The sequence below is a fragment of the Nelumbo nucifera genome, chromosome 4 (genome assembly GCF_055504915.1).
Source record: "Nelumbo nucifera cultivar China Antique chromosome 4, China Antique-T2T, whole genome shotgun sequence".
Classification (NCBI taxonomy): Eukaryota; Viridiplantae; Streptophyta; class Magnoliopsida; order Proteales; family Nelumbonaceae; genus Nelumbo; species Nelumbo nucifera.
This window is the reverse complement of record NC_142652.1, coordinates 12855327-12874157: the sequence shown is the minus strand read 5'-3', so window position 1 is coordinate 12874157 and position 18831 is coordinate 12855327. Positions and strand designations below refer to the sequence as shown.

Sequence of the window (18831 nt, the reverse complement as noted above, 5' to 3'; positions counted from 1 at the left end):
TTCCCTCTTAGCTTTTAGGGCAAATAAAGTAGGGAGGTTTTTCATATTTAGTGTTGTATCAAATATAGGTTTAATGTTATCCCTACAAGTTCTCAAGATTCTGATGGCTATATAATATGGTGGATATTTGCATTTTCTCAGGCATGGGATTTTTGGCAACAGCTAATTCCTTGGTTATACATTCATATAATTAATATGGTGGATATAACCATCTTACTTGTGTAATACTTTTCAATTAAAAGTTCTACATTGGATTCAATAACTATAAAGGATAGTAATTTCTCTATTAGTTTTTATTATTTTAAACTTTAGGAGTATATTTTCTACTCCTAATTTTACAATCCTGAGGGAGTATATGTATAAATTAGGAATTGAAGTGTGATATTTTAGAGAGGACTAAAAAATAAATGTTTCAACAATTCAAAGACTATAATGCAATTATAAGAGGATTGAGGATCACATAATAATTGTTCAAATATTATGTAGTAATCAAAATATTTTTTACAAAGATATATGATTTTCCAGCAATTTAATGTAGTGACCTATATACAATTCTCAAAATCCCATCATCTAAGAGAGTGCATCACACAAATCATGATAAATAGGCAATTTAACAAGACCTATTAATTCAAGAAGCAATAAAAGAGATAAGGAGTCATTCGACCTCTAGTACATGGTGTCCAAAAATTAATTTATTTAAAAGTTTAGTTGATGTGCTAATTGTTGCTCTTGAAATTCAAATGAGATTTAATAGGATAAGATGTTATCTTAAAGAGATAAAGGTAGACAAAAGATATGCTAGACTCCTATTAGAGACAAATCAATTCTAATGTAAATAGGGAAGTCCAAAAAATTCTAATGATCTTTTCTAGGAAATTAAATAGGAGAGTAGGCAGTGGACTAGTGGTTAACTATCCAACAACTGAATCATTTAGGTGCAATAATCTTAAAAGAACATCTTGCAAAAAACAATTTAGCTTCAAAATGGAAAATGGTCACAAGAGTTTTTAGGAGAGTAGTCTACCAAAAACAAAGAGATTTGAAATATATATCAAATGGCCCAATAAAGAACTCTAGCAAATAGCTATGAGATAGTTCCATTTTTTAACAAGTTTTGATCACTAAAATCCAGAAATATTATGAGAAAAAGGTTTCATTACTCCAATGTGAATCAAATACTAATGCAACGGTTCAATGAAAAAGAGATGCAAATCCAAAATTTTCTCATTTGAAACTTTAATCAAATGGTATCATTTTTTTTTTGAACTTCAATATAATATTAATTCTTGCAATTCTTTTTTTTAGCCAACAATTTGAACAAAACTAAATAACAAAAGGGTAGATTTAATAATAGGAATTTAGAACCCAAAATGTTCAAATGGCTATAATGATCATAAAAGTTAATAAAACATGCCACTATAATTTGGAGAATAATTTCCCAAAATAAGAAGAGATTTAAATAATTCACTAAATCATCACTTTTATAAATGGCTATTTGTGCCTTATTAACAATCCAACAACTAAATGGTAGGGTTCATATGCAACATTTTTTTTAGTTATCTAAAGGAAATTTTATTTTCCAACCGTGAATCAAATGAGTAACAAAGGACAATTTACTTTGAGGAAAATAATTAGGGATGATATAAAAAAAAAAAGAAAATGAAAAGACTAAACACTCTCAGTCATTTGAGTAATCAAAGTTTTAGCTATTACTTTAGAAAGTCAAAAGGAGACTATTTTAGGAGATAAAATAGGACACTAAATAGAATATTAAATAATAGGTAATTAATGGCCTAATCAATCAAAATGTTCAAAAGAAACTTAGCAATTTCAAAGGCTATTCCAAAAACAGTCCAAAAAACCGCCACTTTATTTGAGATAGTGGTTTCTCCAAAATAAAAGGAAAATTAGAAGAACCACTAAATCAATATAATGGCATATCAAAAACTACAATCTCAATCACGAAGAACAGGGTTAATATGCAATCTTTTTTTTTTTTGTTGGGGAGCATTTTGTTCGCGATCCTAACATTTCAGTAATTCAATATTTAGTTTAAAAAAATGGGAGCATTGAGATTTTATGATAAATTAAAGGAATCCCAACACCAAACCACTAAATATAAACCGTGCTTAGAAGAAAGAGATTCAGGTTCATAAACAAGAATGGTTAAATTTCTGGTTTAATCGGTACCTCTCATAAACAAATTTAGCTTTAATATTGACAGGTGCCTAGCAATGATTTAATCTTACAACTAATAGATTAAACACAACAAGGCTAGTCAAACTTAAGAAAAATTAACACCTGTCATTAACTTGTTATCAAATCAAATGATCAAGTTAACATATACATCACAATTCCCAAAGGAGACAGCCAAAAAACAAAAAAACAAACAAATAACAGAACAACAAAGAAAACTTCAAAATTGAATTCGTTGAATGTATATTTGTGGAATCAAATAAAATAGATTAAACATATATATGACAAAGCAATCACTTTAAGGTCAGAATTTAATGACAAAGCAATTAATTCAATTCAGAATAAAAGTTTTAAATAAAATAAAGGGATTAAGGAACGAATACACCTATTCGTTCAAATCTGTAGAAAGTGCCCTTGTGCACCAGACCCAATACGGTATGAGATGGAGGCCCTTTTCACTCCTTTTCAGAAAATGTTGATTGAAGAGAAAAGGAGAATACTTGTTCTTATCGAGAGTAGCTTTTAAGATTGATACATTATGATGCTTTTACTTCAATAAATTTGGCTCTGATATCACTGAAGATTGTGATGATACAATGTGAAAATTCAGGAACTCTTGCCAAGTTTGGCTAGGGGGCCTCAACTTCTTCAACAGTCCAAAGTGAAGGTTATTTTCTACCACAACTAGAATTGTTAATAATTAGGGCTGTTTATAAGAAGGCCCAACCTGACCAATCCAGACCAATTCAACCCGAGTCGGCCGGGTTATCTTCAGCACCGATCAGTTTCAGGTTGTAAAACATCATAAACCGATGGTTCGGGTCGATTTCGGTTTTCTTGTGTGAAAACTGAAACCGACCCGAACTGAACCGACTTAATAGTTAGTAGTTAGTAGTTCCAACCTACTTAGTTCCTACTTAACTAAGTTGTCTCTATCCTAATTACAACCTAACTTAATTTCTAGTCTTCTAGTTAGGAATAACATTAATGGCAAGTATTGTAAGACAACTGGATAAAGAATTTTTTTTGGAAAAGTTTAAAGAAAAGAATCAAAAGATCCTAGTTTCTATGGTCTTTTACACCAAATAGGCAACCAATTACAATTAGAATTAGGTGTCATTTTTTACTTTGATTAAAAGGTTTCTTGAAATATACAAATTTCAGTCTTCTTTCTCTAATATAGTTTGACTTTCTATTTTCTTGATAACTTCTATTCTAAGTTTCTAACTTGGTCCGCCCCCATTATTGTAGTTGAGTTTTTGTCAAGCATGGTTGAACTTAGAGCCGAAACCGATCCAACCCGACTCAAACCGACCATGTCGGTTTTGTTTAACACTGGGTCGGTTTCGGTTTCAAGTTCAAGTAACCTGACCAGGTCGGGTCAGTTGGAAAAACCTCAGTAAACCGACCCAACCCAACCCGTGAACAACCCTACTAATAATCAAGAGAGGTTAATAGAGAATGTTATGATGAGAAAGAGAAATGTTCTCAGTAGTTCAAGTGCCTCCATTGGGTCGGTTGTTGAGACACTTGGATGCTAAGAACTACCCACAAATCTCTCTAAACAGTTGGAATTAGCCTCCACTGGGATGAAACACTTGTCCCTGGTTGTTGAGACATTTTCTCAACCAACAACTACTCTAGTGGACCAAGTTTAAAAGAAATAAGTCAAAACAAATTTTATTTTATAGGAAAATAATAAATAATAAATAATAATAATAATTGAAAAGAGGTAATGATTGTGTGTGCATGTTGGTCCACATAGAGCAAATATTCCATCGATCGTGTGGTTATTCCCGTTGGCCTACGGATAGTCCTACACATCGAAGATGATAAATATCGAGAGCCATAGGCCACTCGGTCCAACAATTTTCCATTAGACTCCATCACATGTAACATAACGTGACTAATAATATATAAACAATAAGGATAGAGTTAGTCAATTTGAAAATCTACATGTAAATTATAGTGGTGAATGGTAATGGTGGTGTTAGCCATTTTGATCTTCACTCTGTTATCATTAAGGCTTCTCAAACGCAAACTCAAGTACTTACATATTACTGATCGAAGGAAACAATGAGCCTACACTACATATATCTTCACTCTTAGTCTTGGAGCGTCAGGCTCCCACTAACCTAGGTGCAAAATTTGCATCTGGTGCAGATTTGCACTGTACTACAAACAAACATAGCCTTTGTGCTATCAAAATTTGGTGGCCAAGATGAATAAAATCATACTAAAGCATGTGGCTACATGGATTGGTTTTCGTTCTTAGAGACTATCAGCCTTAATTTTGCTAATCAACCTCCACTAAATTAAGCAATCATCATGAAGCAAATTCAGCACATCATGCAGTACCCAGGAGACATCTTTAGATGTATTAACCCAAATTCACCCTCAAGATACGCTTCTCTTGCCCATCCCTACTCCAAATAATGAATTACAGAATTATTTTTAAAGCTAAATTATTCCTCTGTTTGCAATGTAATTTCATTTGCACTGTTAAAAATGCATAGAAATACAAATTAAAAAAGTGTTCATTCTGGTTCAATTTTGTTTCAGATTTTACTTTTCTTTTCTTTTAAGTTTTATTTTATTTCACTTACACTAAAAATAAACAAAACAAAATAAAACTTTTTAATGAAATTAAATCAGAAATTACATTCAACTCATTTATACTCTTGTATTTTTGCACCAGTGTAAAAGAAATTTTATTGGAAACAAATAAGGCCTTAGGAGCAAAATATATTGTGCTGAGGCGTATTAGTGTGACGGTTTTTGTGATCTTCAATTCCCATGTATCGTTTGTTCTTGATTGTAGATTAAAATCATGACTTATGAAAATCACCTGTTGAGGCAATCCAACAATAATTAAGTCTATTTTACAATCTTAGGGTATGTTTAAGTCTTTTACCCTATTACTTAATTGTTTAGCACTCCATTTGGATGGATGGAAAATAAGAGAGAAACAGGAAATTTTATTAAAAAAAAAAGAAAATTCCTTCTGTTTTTTTGGTAGATATTCCATGTATAAGTCTTTTACCCTATTCGTTCTGTTGATGATCCATGCACCTGTCTTGGGCGAATGGGAGGGGTGGACTAGATACTCCAAATCCTATGCATTTTTTGAACAAGGTGATTGCTCTCAGAATTGAGACCATATATCTGTGATCTTGAATATAATTTATGTGTGTTAAAAAAAAATTATACAAAAGTTGACTATGAATTTCTGTTAAGCTATCATTCATTAACAATGTCACTGAGAAAAGGTACGTTGATTGCTAATGAGCTGATCAATTCTAGATATTAAGTACTACATTTCTTTTCATATTTCATTTGATGCTCCCACCTGAACAACTTTTAATTAAACATTTACCATTGAGCTCGCTTATTTTAATATTTTTATCTTTTAAGGCTCATTGAAATGAGTACAAATGCAAATATGTACAGCGTAAATACATACAAAATATAAGGTTTTGTACTCTATATATTTGCATTTGTACTCCTTCCATACTCAGTCTAAAGCATGTTGTCGTTGCTCGAATTCTATGATCGGTAGTTTTAGACATTTTGAAAAGTTGTGGTGAGTTTAAGAGAAATGTTGAAAACTGATGGTGAGTTTTAGACAATTTCGTTATTTTTAATAATTACTGTATTATTAATTAATTAAAAATATTTATTGAAATACTGAATTTATTAATTAATATAGTACTTTTAATAATTACAGTATTTTGATCAATTAACAGTATTTTTAATAATTAACCATATTTTACAATATTTTCAATAATTGTAGCATTATTAATTAATAGTGTTTTATTAAAATACTGTATTTATTAAAAACTATTAATATTTTGTATTAATTCATTAACTAACAGTTTTTTAAATTGTTAATTAATGTAAGTTATAATTTAAAATATTATTTAAATATAATTTAAGTTATAAATTGCAGAAAATTACATTTAATGAATAGAAATTAGCCAAGAAGATAACCAAAAATAAAGTACCAATAATTTTGTCATAATTACCAAAAATAGATTAACATGATTTCCAATAAATATGATAAATTACGAAAAATTAAAAAATATAACCATTAAAATTACTTTTTGAAAATATGTATTAATTATCAATAATATTCAAGAAGTAAATGTAATTAGTTCATATTGTATTTAAAAAACATTTATTTTTTTTTAAATAAATTAAATATTATAATCCTTGCCTATAATGATATTAATTCATAGTGTTACAATGAAAAATAGAAAAAATGTATTTACTTTTATATATTTCCATTATTTCACCTTCACTCAATAAAGCACGGGTCCCACTAATATAATAAAAAATTGGGTAGTGCCTCTGGACCGATTCACACACCACAAACACTGAAAGCGTACGATCAGGAAAAATTTTGCATTTTGTTATATTGGGGGAGGAGGTTTTATCAAGAAAAAAGAATTCGGATTACCCAAACCACCACTGCAGATATTAGGGGGTTATTAAGGTTTTGGGAGGAGAGGAGGTTTTAGAATTTCTCGCCGAACACGCATTGAAAGAATTGGATGCAACTGGGTGTGGTGTGGGTGAATGGTTCAATTCAACGTGGTGTAGTGGGAGTGGGACATAAATGATATATACTGGTACATTGTTCTTTGGGAAATTTCATCAAACATGATTGATTACATGGAGAAAATCAACAAATTGTCAGACTATGGACGGGACGGGTCTCTGACCAGCATAAAGGTAAGCGTAGCGCCGATTGACGTTTGAAATTCAAAGTGGACGTACGTCAAATTAGTCGGTGTGACATGAGAGTCCAATCCATTTATATACATTATTGGATGGAGGGTTGGATTGGATGTCCTGAGTCAACCCTAGAGTGATTAGTAGGTGGTTATCCAATGTCCACCATCACACGTCACAACTCCAGTTCAGACCCTTCAACTGACCGTTCATTTGGTAATATTCAATCAAGCATGTACGTCAAGTGGCATACTGGCATTTAGTTAGAGGTCCAGATTTTGTCAAACTTATAATCCATTCACTCCACCTCGCTTTTCACATATTGAGCCACCCACTTCTTGATTCTACACTTTTGGTAAAAAAAAAAAAATCTAATTAAAGTTTAGATTCATGAAGTGGGTCGCTCACTAAACCTTGTTCCAGCCCAGCCCATTGAAAGTGTAAATAAAGGAGTTTGTAATTAATTATAGGGAAAATTCTCCATTAGTACTCTGTATTTTTTTACTAGTGTTACTTTGGTCTTTGAATTTTAAAATGTGATAATTTAGTATTCAAATTTTTAAAATGTGTCAATTTAATACATACCGTTAACTAGTTATTAACCAGCTATTAAGTGACATTTGAAAAAGAGATAATTGTCCTTGAATGTTATCTAATTTTATTTATCAACCATTCAAACATTGACAAAAAAATTAATAATCCCAAATCATTACCTCTTCTATTTAAAAAAGTTGGGGTGAGCAGAATGTCCATTGACATATGACCTCAACTTTCTTGAATAGAAGAGGCAAGGATTTTAGACCGTTAATTTTTTGTCAACGTTTAGATGATTTATAAAAAAAAATTAGATGACACTTGAAGGGTATTTATGTCTTTTTCAAATGCCACTTAACGGCAAATACTGGATTAACATATTTTAAAAGTTTGGATAATGAATTATCACAATTTAAAGTTCCGAGGACCAAAATGACACTAGTCCCAAAATGCAGGTACTAATCAGAAATTTTGGAATTTTCGACTGAGTGCAGAGCTGTGGTTCGTAATACTTGGAAGTCCAAATTGCGCCTGACCTTATCACTGTGTGATTATTTGTCCTTCTAAAGCAATTATATTGAAGTGAAGTGAAGGAAGTGCAGAGAAAAAAAACTGAAACCGTAGAATGTCAAATAGTGCAGTACCCAGAAAGATGACTTGAGTTAAAGAAAAAATTTTCAGATGTTAATTGTAGAATGTCAAATCTGCTATTCTTCTTACCCGTTTGAGTTGAGTAAAACATTGGGTGGTTAGAGGTCAATTAATTGAGAGAAATAACTAGAGAAACAAAAATTTTCAGATGTTAATTGTATAGTCTACACAAATGGCACTTAAAAGTCATACTTGGACAACTAGGCATTCTCACATATCTAGGAGCCCAATATTTTTTAAATCTTTTGAATGGTTTAAATAGATTGACTAGAACATTCCAGTCGGCCACTTGAATTAGATCATTGTGCTTCTGATACAGATGTGTCTATGTACCACTGTTCAGTGCAGGTCAGTCTGCATGCACACTAGCTCACAAATCCTAACCAAGCTAGAGGAGATGATGCTAGCTAGCTATGCAGCGAGGAATTGCTTATATCATGCTGAATGTAAAGGCCCAATTTTACAAACAGCCAAACAGAGATACTTGTGAGTTGTGACAAACAAACAATCAACCAACCTCCACTAAAAATCATATCCTACCTTTTCTGCCAAGAATTCACTTCACTAATTCTTCTTCCGAAAGACTCAAAATTTTGTTATTTCTTTCCTTTTTCTTCTACCAGAATACTGTTGAAAGATTTGCACATTGAAAAAAAAAAAAAAGAAGAAAAACGATTGACTTCATAGTAACTAACACTGTTGATCCATCACTGGCTTTCACTTCTGTTGCTTTGCTTGGACAAACACTTCCAAGCTCTTGGATTTTGCACATACAAGGTTACAACAATTGATACTCAAAACTTCAAACCTTTTCTACAGGATCGTATATTAGATTAAGCATGTCAAAAAGAGTCTCTGCCACCAACTATCTGGGTGTGGGTTTGAGATGCAGATATTGATTAATTCTCTAGGCTCGAACGTTGATAGTTAAGTGCACTCCAGGAGAAGAAGCTGCCAGGGGCACCTTTATGCAGCTCTTCTCCAGGCTCAAACGTTGATAATTGCTGGGAACTCTTGAACTTCTGTGCACCCATGATTATATTTCCGATTCAGATAAGTTTCATACATGCAGATCTAATTTCCTTCCAAAAACATAGTGAATACATCAAAGTTGGAATGCATCGGCTCTTTTCTTGGCTTGGCTATACAAGGGCTGTAGCTGTATTACTCTGATACAGTGAAAAACTGGGATCTGTGCTTGAGGGTAGTTTTGGGATCACCCAGCAAACACACGGCACTCCCACCTTTAAAGACATAAATACTAATTATTTTTTCCCATGTTTGAGAAGTCCGTTCTGGATGCATTTATATCTGGTTGAGAAGCCTATTTTAATCCGTTTTCTGGTTGTTCCGACTATTGTAATGGACTGAAAGCATCATCAGCTACCGGCTTCGGCTATGCTCTGTAAGGAGGGCCTCCATGGTCTTGACTTTGCACTTGCAGAAGTGGAAGTGGATGGCGTAGATGCTGTCCCTGTTCTTGGTCGGTGTCTTTCATGTCTGGCTGCCTGAAATGTTTTAGCATGATTGTATAATGAGTACTCATGGGCAGGACTGAACACCTTCATCTGAAATTTGTTTTAGCGGATAGTCCATCGGAAACAGGGAAATGATTTCTATAGAAATGAGTGTGATGTATGAATTACTACATATATAAATGCGTCCAACACACAGGCTAAATCTTGAAAAGGGGGGTGGCTGAATGATAATCACCTGACTACTATTCTGTAAATCGCTCTTCCTTTCTCTTATTTCAGATCCTAATCCGTGCAAGTTTGAGTTTGTCGTTCTTGGTTGCCTTTGGACGGATTCCGTCTGGCTCTTCTTCATGTTTGCATACCTTTTAGCCCAGAGCCCTTTCATAACCTCTGCACCCCCCACAAAAAAAAAAAAGAATAAACAAATTAATCTTCAAGAAAAGTTAACTGTTCACAGGCCATACGATTAATAAGAACGATGGAATGAGAAAATATAGAGAGAAAGAGAGAGAGAGAGAGAGAGACGGTGGGGGTGGGGGGAAGCAGAAACCTTCAGAGGTGATGAGTCTATAGGCTTGACCAAGAACAAGAGTATCAGTAGGGCGGAGTACTTTAACACGCGTAATACGGACGGCGTCGTCACGCTTCTCCTCCTTCTCCGGGAGACACAGTGTGACTATGAGAGCAACGTAGTGACCCGGGTTCATTCTCATGACCTCACTGGCGGTCACCGGCCAATACAATCTCTCTACTCTCCCACCAGGATGCTGTATAACCAATGTTGCTGCATCTATGGCCTGGCAATTCCCCATCTCCCTCTATCTCTAAACCTTCCAAACACACAAACTCGAACAGAAGAATAAGAAGAAGAGGAGGAAGAAAGAAGATAGGCGGGGAGGGTAAGGCTGAGAGTGGAAAAAAGGAAGGAGGGAGAGAGAGCAACAGTGTTCTTTATTTAGGAGTAGGGACTAGGGGGGGTCACTGGGTCAGCATCCACCGCATCATCCGATTAGGTGTCGTTTGGCTCTGAGTTGCAGGCAGGCACAGGCACCGGGCTTCCAACTTCCAAAGTTACCCAACTTTGGTCGGTCTACTTATAGTCAGTCGCAGTAAGTTTTAATTTTGAGAATAGACCCATCACCCTTGCATTAAGTTACGGCCACCATCTATGATATATACATAAAATTGCACAATCACCAATGAGGAGGCATCACCGTTGCTCCATCCCTGTTCTCATTCCCACGTTTCAGCACATCTTTGGGCTATTGTTGACGTGGCCGTGGCCGTGGCCGTGGCCCAGGCCCAGCGAGAGATTCGGAGACTTTCCTCGTTGCCACCCGTAGCGTGAGATTCCATGAGTCTCGGTGTGAGGAGCTTCCACCCGTGACCCGACAGTCCGTCCACACTAATTCGACTCTGTGTGCCATGCGTGTAATGTGGCTGGCCATTAAAAAGAAAAAAAAAAATGTAATAATAAAAGGCTTGTATTGTAAAGCTGCATTGCTGAAGATTTTATTCTCCTTATGTTATTTGTGGCAAATATGATATATTAATAAACTGATGGCCTTCTTGTACTTTCATGTATTTGATATGAATTCCATTAATCTGGGTCGTCCACAGTCGACTGGTGTTCTTCAAGGGGTTTCCCAATTTTAAATAACCAGAAAACAAGCCACCTATGATTGAATCGTCTTGACCATCTAATAAATTGCATTTTTTTTTTCGGGTATTGAGAATGTATGTATGATACTGCGATTTATCCAAGATCAGATCAAATCCTGAATTCCGATTTTTACTTGAACCCTTGGGTTGGTGGTAGATGGCACCGTTGGCCCCCGCCGCAACATAAGGGCTTAATTTAAAGCAATGTTTTAAAAATCGGCCTCCAATCAGAATTACTTTCGCCATTAGTTTCTGGGTCAGCTAATGAATGGTTCATTTAAATTTTAAAAATTTTAAAAAAAATATTAAAATAAAAAATGACCAAAAATTATTGTTCAAGTCAAACGAATCAACGGTTCAATTGCCCAAATCAAGAATCACTAATCAAATCAATAGTTTTTTTGTCAAAAAATGAATTAAGAGTAAAATAAAACTGATTTTCTAAAAAATTCCCAAACCAAACAGTCAGACAATCCTGGTTCAAAACCATTTTTCTTTTTTCACTACAGATATAGATTGGAAGAATAAGATAAAAGCGGCAGCACATCAGGTAGAAGTATGTATGTATTATTGAGGGGGACCATTCCATTTGTGTATGGAGGAGTATAGACTTGACAATATCACAACTCACAAGGTTGTTGGGTTTGTGGACAGCTCGTGAACACCAATCAACTGGTCTAGTGATGGGCATCTCACCACTAGCTAGCTTATATATATTTATCGGATCCGACGATTGCTCATTGGCAAGTAATGAACGTGGTCTTGAATTGATTCCTCCTTTTTTTTTTTAATCTTTTAAAATGTCACAACACGCTGTAGAAAGCAATTAACAGGTAAGGAGCTCAATTATAAAATAGCACCACAAATTCATAAACAATGGAAGTTGGATGCTTTTAAGTCACGCTGTAATCGGATCGAATCCACTATCCAGCTGCATCTGCACCCGATCCAAAATTCGATATGCAAGCTCAGATTGGATTTCTATTTCTTCGTATCTGTCTTACTGTAAAATGACAAAAAATTAAAAAAATTAATTATTGTTGAGTTATATATATAATAAATATATATAAATATTAAATATTATATTTATTAATTATAAATTTGTATAATAATAATAATAATAATAATAATAATAATAATAATAATAATTTTTAATCAGATTTGGATTTTAATAGAATCAAATAGGGTTAAATCCTCATCCCATCCAATTATTCAGATCAAAGGTAGAATCATGTTAGGATAGAAAATGGATCGTTTTGAATTGGATATAAGTAAATCCAAATTTGATTCATTTATATTGGGATTTGAATTGGATCATGTCTATTGGGTATCTAGCAGATTTGAATTGAATTCGAATTATAATCAGTTATTAAATAGCGTAAATAAATTAAACTGAAAATGACCAAAACATTATATATTAATAATAAAATGAAGTAAAAATGACTTTAATATTATATTTTAAGAACAAAATGAATTGAAAATTACTTGTATAAAACTTGAACCAAGGACAATTTATTGAAAATAAAACATTCAGGCCAGCTTTACTGAGATATAATATGAATCTCAAGTATATATGAGATATATAATATATGAATCTTAAGTATATATGAGCAATGATATTTAAATTGAACCTTATCGGATTATATTGGATCGGATAGAGGTGGATCCATATTCAATAAAATTATAAACTGATTGAATTGAAATCAGCCTTAATAAGATAGAATTTGAATTCAAAGTCGAACAATGAGATACTGTTTTCAGCCCTAAATCGAGTGCTGGACCTTTCAAAGTCCATTGAAATCCGTATTCCTCTCCATGTATATTTTTCCTCCACCCCCCCCCCCCCCCCCCCCAAAAAAAAAAAAGGGCTGATTGGGAGTCAAAATCACAACAAACAGACTTGTGTAATACAGGCTACAAAACCCGCTGAGGAAATGTTTCCAATAAGCACCTGCAGTGTCCAGTGGGTTGGGATGTGAAAAAATTTTGTGGATAGGAAATCCAGAAGTGGAATTCAGATTAGCTGACCGCTTTAACTGTTTAACAGGCCGTGGAACTAATGATGAGGTTCCACTCTAGATGCGGGTGGGGTGTAAGCTGAATTTTAAATCAGCCATGATCCAGTTGCGGGTCAGGTTTGATTTCAATTATACATCCAACCCGGCCGGTTTACAAGATACATTAACATTTTGAAAGCAGGGCTGGCCGAGTAGAATTAATTGGGTTGTATCAGGTTTCTTTGTATTTTTATTGTATTGGATCAAGTTGGAGTAGTGACTCCATCTCTACCCGCCAGCCACATTGTTCATGTTGTCTCAAAAGAACTCTTGTTTTCTAAAGATTCCCACAATATTGAGTTCTGTTTATATATATATATATATATATATATATATATACCTCATACATTTTTTTCTATCTAAAAGAAAATTTTGAAGACCCCTTTCTTCCCGATCTTAAAGCAAAAGGCACTAGAGCTATATTAAACTATATGTCTTGGCATGTACTTTTTAAAATGCATGTAAGCATCTGGGTTTCTTTGTATTTTTATTTTTGGGTAAAGGCTTCTCACTTCACACTTCAAAGCCCAATGCAGTTGAAGTGAACTCAAACTATCAATCTGGCATGTATTAAAAAAAAAAAAAAAAAAAGAATTAAGATTTTACAAAGATGCTTCCATAAAATATAAGCAACCGAACTAAGCAAGATATTATAAAAATTGATATAGGGTGCTCTTGGGTTGGTGTACATCGAGTGGAGTGATGTGGAACAGATAATGGGAATCTCCTCTCTGCAACCAAGATAACCTAGACATATAAAAAGTTAGAGAAAAGGAAGACCAGATTACTATAATTATGGCTAGTTGATGATGATTTAGTGGGTGTTTTGGCGACAAACGGACTGTCACGGCAGATCAGATCAGCTCTGGTCGCCAAGACAAAGCAGGCAGTTGCCGGCCGGATTGTCTGCAGCAGCCTCAGAGAAATGCTAGACAATTGGATTTTTCTTTGTTCATCTCCCTTTTCTTTATATATTTTTCTTGTTGGATTATGGGTTAATTGAGTACAAAAAAGCTATATAATCCCAAAGATATTTGACTCTTGTAAATCCGTGCTTCTCCCAGTGCAGTTTGCCTGCAATTTTTTTTTTCTTTTATTTTAAATCGTATTCACGTGTAAGACTAATGAGAGTCTATGTAGCCATGTGAAGTGTTGGGGATGTTGGGTCAACAAAGTTGAATGATGAACGGAGACTTGTTGAAATATGAAGGTAGGGAAGATGACAGGCATTCATATTAAATGAATATGTGGATTAACTTGTTATGGTTAGGGAAAGGCACATCCAACAACATCAACTGGAGGAACTTATTTTTCTAGGGTTGCAGAGACCAGATTTGAATATACACAATTGGCTAATATTTTAACTCCCTTTATTCATTAATTGTAGCCTGTGGGGCCAACATTTCTTGGTCTCAAATGTCAACTTTAAGCTTTTAACATTCTCATCAAACCTTCCCACCAAACAACATAGAATTTTCCCCCTCTTTTTGTGTGTTCGCTAGGGAGTGGGGAGGAGGTGGGTTTGGTGTATTCTTGTGAGGGAGATAACATTCCTCCCTTATCACTGAAGACATGACCTTAAACCTTTAGTCCTTTACTGCATATTCCACATTCTACCCCATGCATTTGCAGAGAGAGAGAGAGAGAGTTATGGTGAGGATGATGATAGGCAACCCCCTAACGAATTTGAATTGACCACAAATTGATGAACACTGAAGCACCGGCCACAAAATAACTTTTATATTAATGAGGGTAATTATGCTGATAATCTATGCATACATTGACCCAACCCAAAGCCTCCTGCTTGCAATTAGCCACTTGGTGCACAATCAAGCTTCCACAAGTACCACAATCACCACCTGGTGCATAATCTATATATATCCATTCATTAAAACGCTTTCAATGCTGAATTGTTGACCAAGTCAGCAGCTTAATCTGGTATTCTTATTGTTGACTAAGTAGCTAATTCACAAATCCTTGTATGGTTAAGATTGAATGGTACATAACTTTTGCAGTCTAGGATGGTTGATATGACTGCTGACTGGTCTATAATTTAATTTCAACAGCTGGCCGGGTCCCTACTCTGTAACTTCTTCCATTCGGTTCACCAAACAAGTGTTCCAGCCTTGAATGGTCCCAAGGATATGGATATGGATTTTTGTGAAGGGGTAGCCATTTGGGCACACCACACATTAATCTAACTTATAAAAAAAACAAAAAAAAAATGAATGGCAGATAATATGTCCTCTTCTTTATGCAATGGGGAATGGAAGGGCCCTACCCTCTTCATTTTATTGTTTATCTGATTATGGCAGACAGAGCAGCTCCTCCAACCTCCAATTTTTCATTTATGTAGCTTCCAAGAACCATCCTCAGCAGTTAAAAATGAAGACGATGATTACTTGACTTGTAAACAAGGCTATTCTGTTTTCATTTCTGGGAAAATCCCAAATCTGACAGAGTTTTATGCATCATATAGTCTTAAATTAAATTATCTTACTCCTTGATTTGCATAATCTTTTGCCTTGATTATGATCAAAAAAATGTTTTATCATTTATACATCATAGTCAATAGTGAAACCTTGAATAAATCCCAAATTTCTTGAAAAAGCCCTAGTTGAATTACTGAATTTAAGTCTCACAAGATGACTTATATATATTTATATTTATATATATATATATATATATATATATATATATATATATATATAAATATTATGTGAGGCATACTTAAACTAATGGGGTACATTTGGGAAGCATTGAAAAATTATAGGATGAGAGTTTAATGGAGGAAACTAATGGTAAGTTAATGAGAGGATAGAGGGTAGGAATTACCGAGAGATTACAGCAATTAATCTGAGTTAATATAAAAAATGAATTTAAATAAAATGAAAATAAAAAAAAGGCAATGCCATGCAATACACCCACCATATCGGCTCATAACATTGAATATCACATAAAACACAAGATGAGAAAAAAGACTCTACAATCAGGGTTTTACAATGCAATACCTTATTAAACATCTATACCAAGGTTTAAGTTCATTGAGCATTATTCTTCTTACTTTACTTCTGAATTTGAGTTCCTATAACCAGTTCAAGAAATCTGGAATTTCCTTTTTATGCTGTAAACATTGTTGGAACAAGAAAATGTTGCAAGTATAAATATGCTCTTCTGATGCGTCTGGCAAAACTTGTTGGGAATACAGTAAGCGAGCAGGGAATCTATATTAGAGATAGCATATAAGCACATTAGGAAACAGTTAGGTGATAACTGTTATTCACTCCATTATATAGATAGGCCAAGATATTTCATAATCCCCAATGAATGTGACATGATGCATGAAATCTAGGGCTTATTAACAAGGACAGCTCTCCACCCAAAATGAATTATTGGCCAGGCAAGGCAGTCCAACTTCCAATCACAACCAGTAATTAATTACCAAGATTAAATCCCATTAATTCAATTACAGTAGAACTGTGCTTCTCTTTGTTGCTTTGGACTAATGTGTGGTAGATCATAGATATATAGCTACATGCATTGGACCTTTTTTTTATCTATATATAATCAAAATGAGCCCACGACCGCCCATCCCATTTTGATTTGGATCTCATACTCTCATAGCTTTTGTTATGTTATTCATAACCATACCAGCCCACCCTCTCATTTATTTATTTGGCCTTAATTTGATTGAAAGTAGTCCAGCTCTTAGTGTAATGTCCTGTCCACATCAGTTCACCGCCCAAATCTGATTAACCCGCTTGTACTCTGAGACAATTGTACAGAGAGTCAAAGGCTAGAGCTCAATATGATCCTGCACAGTTAAAGCTTTGCATAGCAGTATTGTAATCTATTAAGTGTTAAAAAACTGAATGAGTGTAAACTCCAAAATAGAGAGGTGAGAGGTGGGTCTTGTCACCGACTCTAATCACACAACTCACAAGCATCCATCTCAGACCACCCCATTATTATTTACAGGAGGTGGACCTCATGGCCTACACATGGATATATAATGTCTAGAGCAGATATTTAGGATGGTGTGACATCCATGAAAACTACACTACAGGGAGTTGGGACGTTCTACTAAGAATTAATGGTAAGACAGGACAGAGAAGAAGAGGCCGAGCCAGCAATAACTAAGTCTCAGTAAAGAGTAAAAGTTTAGAGGAAAGGTGTCCCATTCGCTTAGATCAAGTCGTACTGAGGAGGACAAGGCAGAGAACAACAATCGTCAGAAGTGACAAAACAATATCGACTTTCTTCATTAGAAAAGCTTCTACTTTTCAAAGAAGTGGACGACTGTAAAACACCAACTAGGGATGAGGTTATTACATTTTATGGAGAAGAGAGTGAGCTGAGACACAGAATATGATGTCATGACGCGACCCACCCAAGTGGAAGTAACACACTGGCAAACACTCTTTAAGATTGAGCTAGGCAGCTAGCTAGCTCTCTACTCGGCCCTCCGACTATGGTCCCTTTGGATACAACCATGGAAGCTGGGTTGTATACGTCAATCGCTATCTCATTTCCATTCCATCACAGTCCTCCACACGCATTTCTGTGCCACGAGAAACTTCGATTCCTATAATTGCACACTTTTAAAACTTAAAACCATTCTCTCTCGCTGGGCTGAACTGACTGTTATCTAGAGATGGTTACCAATAGTCGTAAGTTCGGTCCGTCTGGCCCAGCCCAGTCTCAGGTTTATGATAGACCTTACGCCTATGTGGCTATACCTATGCTGCATCTCAGAGCACTGACAATCGGGAAAGGCCCATCCAGAACTAGTGGTTAAAGGATGGGCCAGCTTGGATATCTACCTAAAATATTTCATAAATCTAAGGATAAAAGACTTAAATATACCCTGGGCTTTCATAAACTGACTTAGACATACCCTCAGCTTTTCAAAAAGACTCTAATATACCCTGTGTGCTGACTCCACTGGACTTAAATACCATCCATCAATGAAAAGGTACCTGTTAAGTTATTTAAAATTTCTATTTTGCCTTTTGGTAGGAAAAAGAAGAAAGAACATGGAAAGGGGGAGGAGAGAAAAGATGACCAATGGACTGATTTGGTTAACAGAGAAAGAAAGAACATGAATGTGATTTTAACTTGGCTTGGTAAGCTTAAATGTGTACAATAAGCAAATGGGTTTTGAATTTTTTATGGATGACAATGTGGCATCCTAATCCTAATTAGACAAAGCGGGTTGTTGCATTTAGACCTAAATGATGAGTTCGTAACCACTGTTACTGTCTTGGGATTGAGTGAATTCTGTCTTCACCTTCCCCACCCCCATCTCCAAGTTAAAAATAACATGTCCTGTAATTCCTTTTATCTCCTCTATAAAGTATAAACCCCTTCATTAAGGTGAATATTCAATAAAAAAAAAAAACTCATAAGGTAAAAGAACCAGTCCATTGGCCAGGGTATGCTTTGAAAATTTGAAAGAAAATGAAAATAAAAGAGTCACAAGGTATATTTAATTATATAAAAATAAATTATAGATATTG

At 34.6% G+C, this 18831-nt stretch overlaps 1 protein-coding gene across 2 annotated transcripts; it reads right to left on the bottom strand.

Annotated features, from left to right (window-relative positions):
- Nucleotides 1-8686: 8686 nt before the first annotated feature.
- LOC104607932 (uncharacterized) lies at nt 8687-10733 on the bottom strand. Of its 2 annotated transcripts, none has more exons than XM_010273721.3 (3): nt 10144-10733; nt 9829-9983; nt 8687-9623 (listed from the first exon to the last, which is right to left on the bottom strand). In XM_010273721.3, the coding sequence occupies exons 1-3, from the start codon at nt 10403-10405 to the stop codon at nt 9495-9497; spliced, it is 546 nt and encodes a 181-aa protein (XP_010272023.1). In that variant the 5' UTR covers nt 10406-10733; the 3' UTR covers nt 8687-9494. The 2 variants fall into 2 exon arrangements, with proteins under 2 accessions (XP_010272023.1, XP_088758604.1); XM_088902478.1 differs by having other exon boundaries at nt 8687-9683; nt 10144-10648.
- Between the last annotated feature and the right edge of the window lie 8098 nt (nt 10734-18831).